Genomic DNA, 13,152 nt, shown 5'->3' on the forward strand with positions numbered 1-13,152 from the left:
AAGTTGTTTTAAACATCCCATGTTGTGCTAACAGGAAATGTTGTTTTCAAAAAAAAATTTGGGGTCTTATCATTCACCACAAGATCGCTCTTTTAAAATTTGGTTAATGACAAAACACATCTTGAAATGTTTCCTGTTATTTCTTGGAAGTCGAATTCTTTCTGCAGTTTAGTAACGGGCACAATATCGATTTTCTGCAGCGTGAGTGTAACTCGTGGAATACTTTTCAACCCTGCTAATATTGATTTGTTAGAGTTTTACTATGCCTTTCACTTCATACCAGAGGTTACAAAGATCATAGAGCGTGGGTTGGAGAATTGGCGCCAGTCACCTTGATTCACCTCTGACCAGTCTGACCTCGGCTGTGTGCTTGGAACACGTATTCACTAAATTTGCCTTCACTCAGTTAATACTCTAATGCACAAAACTGTGCGTGATTACGGAGAGACATTAAAATTGTTCCGTGGTGTAAAGGAGCCTTGATCATGAGTTTGGCTCAGTGTAAAATGCCTATGCTATGCTGGCAAGGCCAGCATTTATTGCCCATCCCTTGTTGCCTGCCCTTAACTGAGCGGTTTACTCAGCCACTTCAGAGGGCAATTAAAAGTCAACCACGGTGCTGCGGGACTGGAGTCATGTGTAGGCCCAGACTGGGTAAGGACAGCAGATTTCCTTCTCTAAAGGACATTATTGTGTCAGCTGTGGCTCAGTAGATAGCGCTATCGCCTCTGAGTCAGAAGGTTGTGGGTTCAAGTCCCACTCCAGGGGACTGTGCAGTACTGAGGGAGTGCTGCACTGTTGGAGGTGCCGTCTTTTGGATGAGACGTTAAACCGAGACCCCGTCTGCTTTCTCGGATGGACAAAAAAAGATCCCATGGCATTATTTTGAAGAATGGCGGGGGAGTTCTCCCCGGTGTCCTGGCCAATATTTATCCCTCAATCAACGTAACAAAAGCAGATTATCTGGTCATTATCACACTGCTGTTTGTGGGAGCTTGCTTGCTGCTGTATTTCCCATTTTATAACAGTGACTACACTCCAAAAGTACTTCATTGGTTGTAAAGCGCTTTGAGAGGTTTGGTGGTCGTGAAAGGCGCGATAGAAATGCAAGTCTTTCTTTTTTATTGAGTTAGGTGGGTTTTTACAACAATCCGACAGCTTCGTGGTCACTTTTACTAAGACTAGCTTTTTATTTCCAGATATTAGTCCAATAACGTAATTTCTACACCACCATAACAATATATATATAAGTCTGCTAACCTCCGAAAATAGGCAGCAGTGTTTACAGTATGTTCTGTGATACCTTGTGACATATTTGACAACATCTGAGACACTGAATGTTATCTTTCTAGGATTGATCTGTGGAACGCCAGTAACCTAAAGTTTGGGGATGAATTTCTTGGAGAACTACGCCTCCCTTTGAAGATTCTAAAGCAGTCGAGTTCTCACCAAGCATGGTAATTAAGAGCTCGCTCAGTTTAACAGTACCTCTCTGTACGAAACAGATTGAACAGGAGTTAGCACGTTAAGTTTGGCCACTGTGTTGAAGTGTTGAGGTAGGTGCAACCACACTGGATAATCACCGCCTACACGAGGTGAAAGTGTAACCGGTTACTGAGGCATCAGTTAACTGGTGACTTGAGATTGTGTCATGTTGGCATGGAGGAGTGGTGCGCAGAATTGGATTGAAGTCACATCTCCAGAATGTTCATGACACATTGAAGTGTCACACTTGCTGAGTCTCAATGGACCAAACCAACCCCTCATCCTATGTTCCCATGGCACTGATGTGGCAAGGGATTGTTTTGCTCTGTGTCACCATGGTGCACCCCTTACTTTCAAACGGGTGAACAGAAGTAACATTATTAATGGGGGCATTTATCCAACAGCGTGTTACTTGCATTGCATGGCAGAGACCCACAGGAAGTTATGATGAACCTTTATAACCCTTTGAGCCTGCACCATCATTCAATATGATCATGGCTGATCATGCAACTTAGTACCCCACTCCTGCCTTCTCTCCATGTCCCCTGATACCTTTAGCCGTAAGGACTCAACAACTTTCTGTGGTAGAGAATTCCACAGGTTCACAATTCTCTGGGTGAAAATGTTTCTCCTCATCAAGGTTCTATATGTCTTACCCCTTATCCTTAGACTGTGACCCCTGGTTCTGGACTTCCCCAACATTGGGAACATTCTTCCTACATCTAACCTGTCCAATCCCGTCAGAATTTTATATGCTTCTATGAGGTCCCCTCTCATTCTTCTAAATTCCAGTGAATATAAGCCTAGTCGATCCAGTCTTTCTTCATATGTCAGTGCTGCCATCCCGGGAATCAGTCTGGTGAACCTTCGCTGCACTCCCTCAATAACAAGAATGTCCTTCCTCAGATTAGGAGACTAAAACTGCACACAATACTCAAGGTGTGGTCTCACCAAGGCCCTGTACAACTGCAGTAAGACCTCCCTGCTCTTATACTCAAATCCTCTCGCTATGAAGGCCAACATGCCATTTGCTTTCTTTACTGCCTGCTGTACCTGCATGCCTACTTTCAATGACTGATGTACCATGACACCCAGATCTTGTTGCACCTCCCCTTTTACTAATCTGTCACCATTCAGATAATCTGCCTTCCTGTTTTTGCCACCAAAGTGGATAACCTCACATTTATCCACATTATACTGCATCTGCCATGCATTTGCCCACTCACTTAACCTGTCCAAGTCACCCTGCAGCCTCTTAGCTTCCTCCTCACAGCTCACACTGCCACCCAGCTTAGTGTCATTTACATACTTGAAGATATTACATTCAATTCCTTCGTCGATTTTGCGGGCCCTTTCCTGGGAAAGATGTTTTTTGTTGTGGTGAAGGCATATTCAAAGTGGATAGAGTATTATTATGTCATCCAGTACATCCACAGCTACTATTGAGAGCCTTCGTGTCATGTTTGCTACTCATGGTTTGCCTGACATTGTTGTGAGCGATAACAGATCTTGCTTCACAAGTCTTGAGTTTCTGGAGTTCATGAAACTCAATGGTATCAGACATGTAAAGTCGGCTCCATTCAAACCTGAGTCTAATGGTCAAGCAGAGCGTGCGGTTCAAACGATCAAGCAAAGCATGAAACGTGTGATTCAAGGTTCAGTGCAGACTCGTTTGTCATGTATATTGCTTAGTTATAGGACAAGACCTCACACGCTTACTGGGGTTTCCCCTGCTGAACTACTGAAGACGAGAAGTCTCAAGACCAAGCTTTCTCTTGTCCATCCTGATTTGAATGATCGTGTTGAAAACAGACATGGTATCCTGTCTTAATTTGTAAAGAGACTGATATTAAGATCTTGAAGGGGGATGTTGTTATGTATTGATGCATGGGGTCACTAGACACCAGTGGACGCCACTGTCAGAGGTCATCGGGCTGTATGCGCACGTGCGCGGGCCCTGGTATATAAGAGCGAGTACCATAATCATGTGCGCACTTTGGGCACGAATAAAGTTGGACCAGGTTTGCACCTGACTGAGCTTACAATAACAAGTCTCTCGAGTCATTATATACATTACAGTTACAGTAAATTCTGGCCCAGTGTCTGAACATCAGCTGTTGCTGTCATGTGACACTGTCATGTAGACATCAAGGATTAGAGCAATCCCCCATGTGACAGCTCGTCAGTGCGTGACTGTGGACTGAGGGGCACAGCCTGTGTGCTTTCTCTCTCTGCACGTTAGTCTCTCAGGAAAGGAAAGCAGCGGTAGAAAATAGCTCACGATACAGAAAAGCACAAAAGTAGTAAAAGCTTCCACATAAAAGACTATTAACAAAAATAAGATCGAATGGAATCGGAGGTAACTTGTTGACATGTGTAGCAAATTGGTTAGCACATCATCACACCTGGAGTAGTGAAAATCTGGAACATTAAAACTATTGAGGCTGGGGGTCAGTTGAAAATGTCAAAACTGAGACCGATAGATTTTTGTTGGGTAAGGTATTAAGGGTTATGGAACCAAGACGGGTCGATGGAGTTAAGGTACAGATCGGCCATGGATCTGATTGAATGGAGGAACAGACTCAAGGGGCTGAATAGCCTCCTCCTGTTCCTATGTTCTTAGAAGTTTCAAGATAGTAAGTCTGGCTGGCCATTCCGTGCCAGAATTTCACATAGGGCTTCCCCAGTCAGAGGCCGAGTTTATCCAGGGAGGAGATGAGTCCCGCAGAGCAGGAGAGTCTAATTGAATCCCCAGTCAGTGCTACGTTAGCTGATCGAAGCCAGGGAGGAGGGTAGAGATGTTGTTACTGGGCCTCGCACCCCTGTACAAGGAAGAGCAAAACCAGATTGGATATTCTCTGTGGAATTGCGATCCAGTAACCCCTGCGGGAAAGTGCACAGGGTGAGTGTACGATGGCGGAGGGTAGCATTGGGGTTCCCATTCCCCTTCTATGGTTGAACGGCCTGATGTTGAACTGAGCGTGTGTATAACGAATGGCTCGGTCAAGTTATTCTTGAAAATATCTGAGAGTAAGAGGGAATACAGTGGGCCGGATCTTGCTGGAGAAGTAATGGTTTGTTCACGACGCACGCTGTTATTAATGCATAAATCGGCGAGTTCAGGGGATGAGGAGATTCGCTGTGAGTTGTGAATCTCCACAACTTGCTGCTTGATTTATGCCGCTCTGCAGTTGGCCTCAGACTTTCGCCCTCAGCCTCCCCGTTATTTATAACAACTTGCTGGATTTTCACATTAAATGGCTGTTAACCTCGCCGCAGAAAGTTAGGGCTGGTGATTAAGAGTGCAAGTACCGTTTTGACGACGATTTATGTTCTTGCTGTTATGTATGGAGAAATAGTCAGACTGAACACTGTGAGCTCAAAGTAAAGTGTGACCTTAGTCTTTTATTGCAGGTCTCCAGAGTGCCTCTCTAACCTGTGAGGCCTCCTTAAATAACTGTGCTCCCAAGGGATTATGGGATCCCTTGGGATTCCAGGAGATGAGCCCTCTGGTGGCTGTACAGAGTAAATACAAGTTCACATATATAACAACACTCTCTCCACCCGCCCACCCCCCACCCCCCAAAGTCAATAGTGTAACTATTTACAATGTGAGTCGATCTGGGGCCTTTCTTGCCCTGGTTGATCATCTCGGTGTGAAAGCTGGTAATGTTGAATCATTTGTTGGGCCCTCGCTGGGCTGCTGTGCAGCTAGCCTTGCTGGGCTGCCTGGTGTGTTGGGTCCTGCTGGGCTGCTGTGGATGATGGATTCTGCTTCGTGGTCAACCGTGATGCCAGTTGCCACTGGTGTGTATGTTGGGGATCAAAAAAGGTCGGGTCCAAGGTGGGTTGCTCAGGGTAGTCCGTGAATCTGAGTTTGATTTGGTCCAAGTGTTTCCGGTGAATGAGTCCATTTGAAAGTTTGACCTGAAACACCCTGCTCCCCTCTTTGGCCACGACAGTGCCGGGAAGCCACTTGGGACCTTGTCCATAATTTAAAACAAATACAGGATCATTATTTCAATCTCACGTGACACATTTGCACTTTCATGGTATATACTTTGTTGAAGCCGCCTGCTCTCTACCTGTTCATGTAGATCATGGTGAACTAACGAGAGCCTTGTCTTAAGTGCTCTTTTCATGAGCAGTTCAGCAGGTGGGATCCCAGTGAGCGAGTGGGGTCTTGTGCGGTAACTAAGCAGGACTCGGGATAGGCGAGTCTGCAGTGAGCCTTCAGTTACCCTCTTCAAGCCTTATTTATGGTTTGCACTGCTTTCTCTGCCTGATCATTGGACGCTGGTTTAAACGGGGCAGATGTGACATGTTTGATCCCATTACGGGTCATGAATTCTTTGAACTCAGCACTGGTAAAACATGATCCATTGTCGCTCACCAGAACATCGGGTAAGCCGTGAGTGGCAAACATGACCCGCAGGCTTTCAGTAGTGGCAGCGGACGTGTAGCTGACATTATCTCACATTCAATCCACTTGGAATACGCGTCTACAACCACAAGGAACATTTTACCCAAGAACGGGCCTGCATATTCGACGTGTACCCTAGACCACGGTTTGGAGGGCCAAGACCATAAACTTAGCAGTGCCTCCCTGGGTACATTGCTTAACTGCGAGCATGTATTACATCTGTGAATGCAGGACTCTAAGTCCGCATTGATACGGGCCACCACACGTGGGATCTGGCTATCGCTTCCATCATTACGATGCCTGGGTGGATACTGTGGAGGTCATTGATGAAGGTGTCTCTGCCCTTCTTGTGGACCACCACTCAATTGCCCCACAAAAGGCAGTCTGCCTGTATAGATATTTCAACTTTGCGCCGCTGGAATAGCTTAATCTCTTCCTGCATTTCCACTGGGACACTGGACCAGTTCCCGTGAAGCACACAGCTTTTGACTAGAGATAATAAGGGGTCCTGGCTTGTCCAGGTTTTGATCTGCCGGGCAGTGACGGGTGATTGCTCACTCTCAAATGCTTCCATAACCATGGCGAGATCTGCGGGCTGTGCCATTTCCACCCCCGTGGTGGCCAATGGCAGCCTACTGAGAGCATCGGCGCAGTTTTCTGTGCCTGGCCTGTGGCGGATGGCATAGTTGTATGCGGACAACGTGAGCGCCCATCTCTGGATGTGGGTCGATGCGTTGGTATTTATCCCTTTACTCTCGGAAAACAGGGATATGAGTGGCTTATGGTCAGTTTCCAATTCAAATTTTAGCCCAAACAGGTATTGATGCATTTTCTTTACCCCATAAACACACGCTAACGCTTCTTTCTCAATCATGCTGTAGGCTCTCTCAGCCTTAGACAGACTCCTGGATGCATAAGCAACCGGTTGCAGTTTCCCAAAATCAGTAGCTTGTTGCAATACACACCCAATGCCATATCATGACGCATCACATGCTAGTACCAAACATCTACATGTATCGTACAACACAAGCAAATTGTTTGAGCATAACAATTTTCTCGCTTTTACAAAGGCATTTTCTTGGCTTTTGCCCCAAACCCATTCGACCCCTTTCCATAGTAAGACATGTAGTGGTTCCAACAGTGTGCTAAGACCCGGTAAGAAGTTACCAAAGTAGTTCAGGAGTCCCAGAAACGACCGCAACTCCGTCACATTTTAACCTGAGGCCTCAGTGCGTTCTCGATTGCCTCCGTCTTCGCGTTGGTGGGCCTGATGCCGTCCGCCGCAATCCTCCTTCCCATGAACTCCACTTCAGGCGCCAGGAAAACGCACTTCGAGTGTTTTAACCTGAGCCCCACGTGGTTGAGTCGACGAAGAACCTCCTCCAGGTGCTGCAGATGTTCAACTGTGTTCCGACCTGTGACCAAGATGTCGTCCTGGAAGACCACATTGTGCATGACCGACTTCAGTAAGCTTTCCATGGTTCTGTGGAATATCACCGCCGTTGATCGGAGTCCAAATGGACATTTGTTATAAACAAAAAGACCTTTGTGCGTGTTGATGCAGGTGAGAGCCTTCGATGATTCCTCCAGTTCCTGCATCATGTAGGCTGAAGTCAGATCCAGCTTCGTGAATGTCTTTCCTCTCGCCAGCGTTGCAAAGAGGTCGTTGGCCTTTGCTCGTGGGTATTGGTCCTGCAGGGAGAAACAATTGATAGGTACTTTGTAATCGCCACAGATTCTGACGGTGCCGTCTCTCTTGAGGACAGGAACGATCGGATTTCTCCGTGGGTTTCACTGGAGTGAGCAGATTCTTCATGAGGCCATACGTTGGTGCCCCACAGACGGTGAGGAGGATCGCCCTTCATTGGCAGTGTTCTCTTTCCCCCTCATGCTCGTTGGCCACAAAGTATTGGTCGAGTCGCTCCACAAAAGTATCCCAATCATCTCCCTCCGAGAATTTCTCCAGGATGCCCACTGTTCTCTGCATCTTTGGGTTCACTATCTGTATCTCGTCGCCAGTTGTTAGACTGAACACTGTGAGCTCAAAGTAAAGTGTGATCTTAGTCTTTTATTGCAGGTCTCCAGAGTGTCTCTCTAACCTGTGAGGCCTCCGTAAATAACTGTGCTCCCAAGGGATTATGGGATCCCTTGGGACTCTAGGAGATGAGCCCTCTGGTGGCTATACAGAGTAACTACAAGTTCACATATATAACACTTGCAATGCCACCCAACCTCTTCAACCCAGAAAGGGAACAATTTAAACTGTGGAGTCTCATTCCTGTAGGTAATAAATAGTTCTTGGAGATTTTTAAAATTCAATTTTTTTTCTTACTTTTCTCTCTCTCTCTCTTAATCCAATCTTTCATTCCCTCTCTTTATTTCTCATTCTGTACCTGATTTGACTCTAATTCACCCGATTTCCTGCTCCACCGTTCCTCTGTTTCTTTCTCAATCCTTAAATCTCATGGGTTAAGGAAACAGACTTTTGGTCCCGTCGTTCACTGAGGTCCCAGATGTCCCATTGCCCTCGCCACGCTGTTATCAGCTCGACTTACAAGTTACAAGGCAAAAAAATGTCATGCTGAACGTTGAAGGAAAAAGTCTAACTAATGGGGCACACAGTAAGATGCCCCACTCCAGCAGGATCTGGGCCATTATGTAGGGTATGCTGATCGATTTCGATGAGGAAAGACAGGAGGAGGCTCGAGTGGAGTTTAAATGCCAGCATGGACTGGTTGGGCTGAATGGCCTGTTTCTGTGCCCTATGTAATCCTATGTACCTTTTATTTTCTCCTGGCCATAAATTTATTGCTCATCACTGGTGACCCTGAGGGCAGTTAAGAGTCAACCACGTTGTTGCGGGTCTGGAGTCACAGAAAGGACCAGACTGGGTAAGGATAGCAGATTTCCTTCCCTAAAGGACATTAGTGAACCATTTTTTATGACATTCCAACAGTATCATGGACACTTGTACTGAGACCAGCTTTTTCGTCCCAGATTTTTTTTTATAAACTGAATTTAAATTGGTGGGAGAGGAACGGTCATTCCCTGATTAACATTTTCCTGTTGCCAGCAGTAAACTGTATTGGGGTAATGTAACAAGCAAAGGTTTCTGAATATTTATTGTGCATTTATATTGTGACACGTTTGTTAAGAAAATAGACAATTTCTGTTCTTACTGTTTTGTTTTCCAAATATCATAGGTATTTCCTGCAGCCCAGAGATAATGGCAAGCCAATTAAACCCGTTGACTTGGGTTCCTTACGACTGAATGTTGTTTACACTGAGGACCATGTTTTCCTTTCTCATTACTACGATCCATTGAGAGATCTTCTATTAAAATCAGCAGATGTTGAGGTAGGATTGGTATATGCTAACCTTAACCCTGACCCTAACCCAAAATGATAACTCTAACCTTAACCCTGACCCTAACCCAAAATGATAACTCTAACCTTAACCCTAACCCTGACCCTAAATGATAACTCTAATCCTAACCTTAACCCTAACCCTGACCCTAAATGATAACTCTAATCTTAACCCTAACCCTGACCCTAAATGATAACTCTAATCCTAACCTTAACCCTAACCCTAAATGATAACCCTAATCCTGACCCTAAATGATAACCCTAACCCTAACCCTAAATGATAACTCTAATCCTAACCATAACCCTAACCCTGACCCTAAATGATAACTCGAATCCTAACCTTAACCCTAACCCGAACCCTAACCCTTGACCCTAAATGATAACTCTAATCCTAACCTTAACCCTAACCCTGACCCTAAATGATAACTCTAATCCTAACCTTAACCCGAACCCTAAATGATAACCCTAACCCTGACCCTAAATGATAACTCTAATCCTAACCTTAACCCTGACCCTAAATGATAACTCTAATCCTAACCTTAACCCTAACCCTAAATGATAACCCTAACCCTGACCCTAAATGATAACTCTAATCCTAACCCTGACCCTAAATGATAACTCTAATCCTAACCTTAACCCTAACCCTAAATGATAACTCTAATCCTAACCTTAACCCTAACCCTAAATGATAACCCTAACCCTGACCCTAAATGATAACTCTAATCCTAACCTTAACCCTAACCCTAACCCTTAACCCTAACCCTAACCCTTAACCCTAACCCTGACCCTAAATGATAACTCTAATCCGAACCTTAACCCTGAGCCTAAATGATAACCCTAACCCTGACCCAAAATGATAACTCTAATCCTAACCTTAACCCTAACCCTGACCCTAAATGATAACTCTAATCCTAACCTTAAACCTAACCCTGACCCTAAATGATAACTCTAATCCTAACCTTAACCCTAACCCTAAATGATAACCCTAACCCTGACCCTAAATGATAACTCTAATCCTAACCCTGACCCTAAATGATAACTCTAATCCTAACCTTAACCCTAACCCTGACCCTAAATGATAACTCTAATCCTAACCTTAACCCTAACCCTAAATGATAACCCTAACCCTGACCCTAAATGATAACTCTAATCCTAACCTTAACCCTAACCCTAACCCTGATCCTAAATGATAACTCTAATCCTAACCTTAACCCGAACCCTGACCCTAAATGATAACTCTAATCCTAACCTTAACCCTGACCCTAAATGATAACTCTAATCCTAACCTTAACCCGAACCTTAAATGATAACCCTGACCCTGACCCTAAATGATAACTCTAATCCTAACCTTAACCCTAACCTTAAATGATAACCCTGACCCTGACTCTGACCTCGACCCTGACACACTGACACCAACCTTAACCCTGACCCTAACTCCTTAACGCTAATCGTAATCTGTGGTGAGTGTCTCACCTCCTGACTCCCCAAAGTCTTTCCACCAAAGACAAAGCACAAGTCAGGAGTGTGATGGAATACTCTCCACTTGCCTGGATGAGTGCAGCTCCAACAACACTGAAGAAGCTCGACACCATCCAGGACAAAGCAGCCCACTTGATTGGTACCCCATCCACCACCCTAAACATTCACTCAGTCCATCACCGACGTACCTTGGTTGCTGTGTGTACCATCTACAAGATGCAACTCACCAAGGCTTCTTCGGCAGTACCTCTGAAACCCATGACCTCTACCACCTAAAAGGACATAGGCAGCAGACGCGTGGGAACACCATCACCTGCAAGTTCCCCTCCAGGTTACATACCACCCTGACTTGGAAATATAGTTCAGTTCCTTCATCGTCGCTGGGTCAAAATCCTGGAACACCCTCCCTAACTGCACTGTGGGAGTGCCTTCACCACACAGGACTGCAGCGGTTCAAGAAGGCGGCGCAACATCACCTTCCCAAGGGCAATTGGTGATGGGCAATAAATGCTGGCTTTGCCAGCGACGCCACATCCCAGGAACGAATAAATAAAATTAAAAACCCTGACCATAACTCCCTAACCCTAATACTGACCTTAACCTAATCCTGACCCTAACTCTGACCCTGACCCTAATGTTAACTGTAACCCTAACTCTAATGCAGTGTATGCTAACCCTGACACTAACCCTGACCCTGACACTAACCTTGACCCTAATGCTTACTGTGACCCTAACCCTAATGCAGTGTATGCTAACCCTGACACGAACCCTGACACTAACCCTGACCCTGACACTAACCTTGACCCTAATGCTTACTGTGACCCTAACCCTAATGCAGTGTATGCTAACACTAACCCTAACCAATTAGACTGAGTGGCCTGTTTCTGTGCTGTACATTTTATGTAATTATTGTACAATTCACTGTCAGGAATTTAAAGCGTGACCAATTTCACGTGGAGAAATTAGCCCCTTTTTGCTGTCGCTGATTGCACATTTTGTGATTGTTAAGTGCCTTTTGGAATGCCATTTAGTTCAAGGCCTCTGTGCCCCTGTTATATGGTGTTACTGTTCAGTGTGCAGCGCGTTGCTGCCCTCTCCTGTTGGCGTCTTGTTAATGCATCAGTATATGCAGAAAAGTATGGGTACAGTGATGGAACGGGAGCAACTCAGAGGAAATTCCCTGCCAAAGCGTTTTACCACCAGGGACGACAATAACATAATTCAAAAGGGAATTGGATCGGTGTTTATACATGAAAAGATTGGGGGGAAAGGCCAGGGAAAAGGTATTTGAGCTGTCTGCTCCTGTGGAAGAGCTAGCACGGGTACGATGGGCTGAGTAATTCCTGCCTCGCGAAATCTCATCTTTTCCTCGCATAGATAACAGAACCTTGGTGATCCCATTCCCTTTGGTGATGATGGATGAAGTCGAGCAACAGGCTTCTTGTGAATGAAAGACGATGACATTGTTTTTCTCCCTCCCCCATCCCCTGCTTTATTCGCCACAGCCGGTTTCTGCATCTGCCGCTCACGTGTTGGGGGAAGTGTGCCGCGAGAAGCAGGAAGCTGCCATGCCTCTAGTCAGACTCTTCTTGCATTACGGAAGGATTGTTCCCTTCATCAGCGCGATTGCAAATGCAGAAATAAACAGGACCCTGTGAGTATAAAGAAAAATAATCCTCTCACTGATTCCGCGCGGGCGTACATTTAAATAAAGACACACATTGCTTTTTCTGTCTCCTTATTTCTCTGTTTACCTCACCATCCCACTATGTCGGCTCCCAGTCTGTCAATGTCTTGATTTTAAAATTCTCATCCTGGTTTTCAAATCCTTCCATAGCCCTCAACCCTCCCTATCTCTGCAATCTCCTCTAGCCTCACAATGCTCCGCAATCTCTGCACTCCTCCAAATCTGCCTCTTGCTCATCCCTGATTTCCATCACTCCACCATTGCCGGCTGTGTCTTCAGTTGCCTGGGGCCTAAGCTCTGGAATTCCCTCCCTAATCCTCTCCACCTCTCTACCTCTCTCTCCTCCTTTAAGACGCTCTTTAAAACCTACTTCTTTTGATCACCTGACCTGATATCTCTTTATGTGGCTCGGTATCAAATTTTGGCTGATTACACTTCTGTGAAGTGTCTTGGGACGTTTTGCTACGTTAAAGGTGCTATACAAATGTAAGTAGTTGTTGCTTTGTATCAAGAGCGGGGTTGTGCTGGCATTAGACGGAGCCCAGCCCTTGGCCACTGTACCTGAACATTCTCCTGATCAGGGGTGTTCCGGCCAGTAGGGTGGGAAAGACCTGATGCTTGTTGATGAGCAAGGAGCCCGCCATCAGCCGAACATGTCGGTGTTGGAGGTGAGACTGAAGCTGTGATCTGCGAGTGCTGCGAGGAAAATGTTA

General features: G+C 45.6%; 1 protein-coding gene across 5 annotated transcripts in view; it reads left to right on the plus strand.

The window, feature by feature from the left end:
* Positions 1 to 13,152, plus strand: part of rasa3 (RAS p21 protein activator 3) — a 264,967-nt gene that overhangs the window by 204,445 nt on the left and 47,370 nt on the right. For 4 of the 5 annotated variants that reach the window (XM_070891793.1, XM_070891796.1, XM_070891795.1 and 1 more), the window contains 3 exons: positions 1,353 to 1,457; positions 9,112 to 9,265; positions 12,258 to 12,406. In XM_070891793.1, coding sequence (XP_070747894.1) covers positions 1,353 to 1,457; positions 9,112 to 9,265; positions 12,258 to 12,406 — 408 coding nt within the window. Of the gene's footprint in view, positions 1 to 1,352; positions 1,458 to 9,111; positions 9,266 to 12,257; positions 12,407 to 13,152 lie in introns of those variants that run through there. The other variant, XM_070891798.1, reaches the window with a different exon arrangement.

The sequence above is a fragment of the Pristiophorus japonicus genome, chromosome 10, assembly GCF_044704955.1.
Source record: "Pristiophorus japonicus isolate sPriJap1 chromosome 10, sPriJap1.hap1, whole genome shotgun sequence".
Lineage (NCBI taxonomy): Eukaryota > Metazoa > Chordata > Chondrichthyes > Pristiophoridae > Pristiophorus > Pristiophorus japonicus.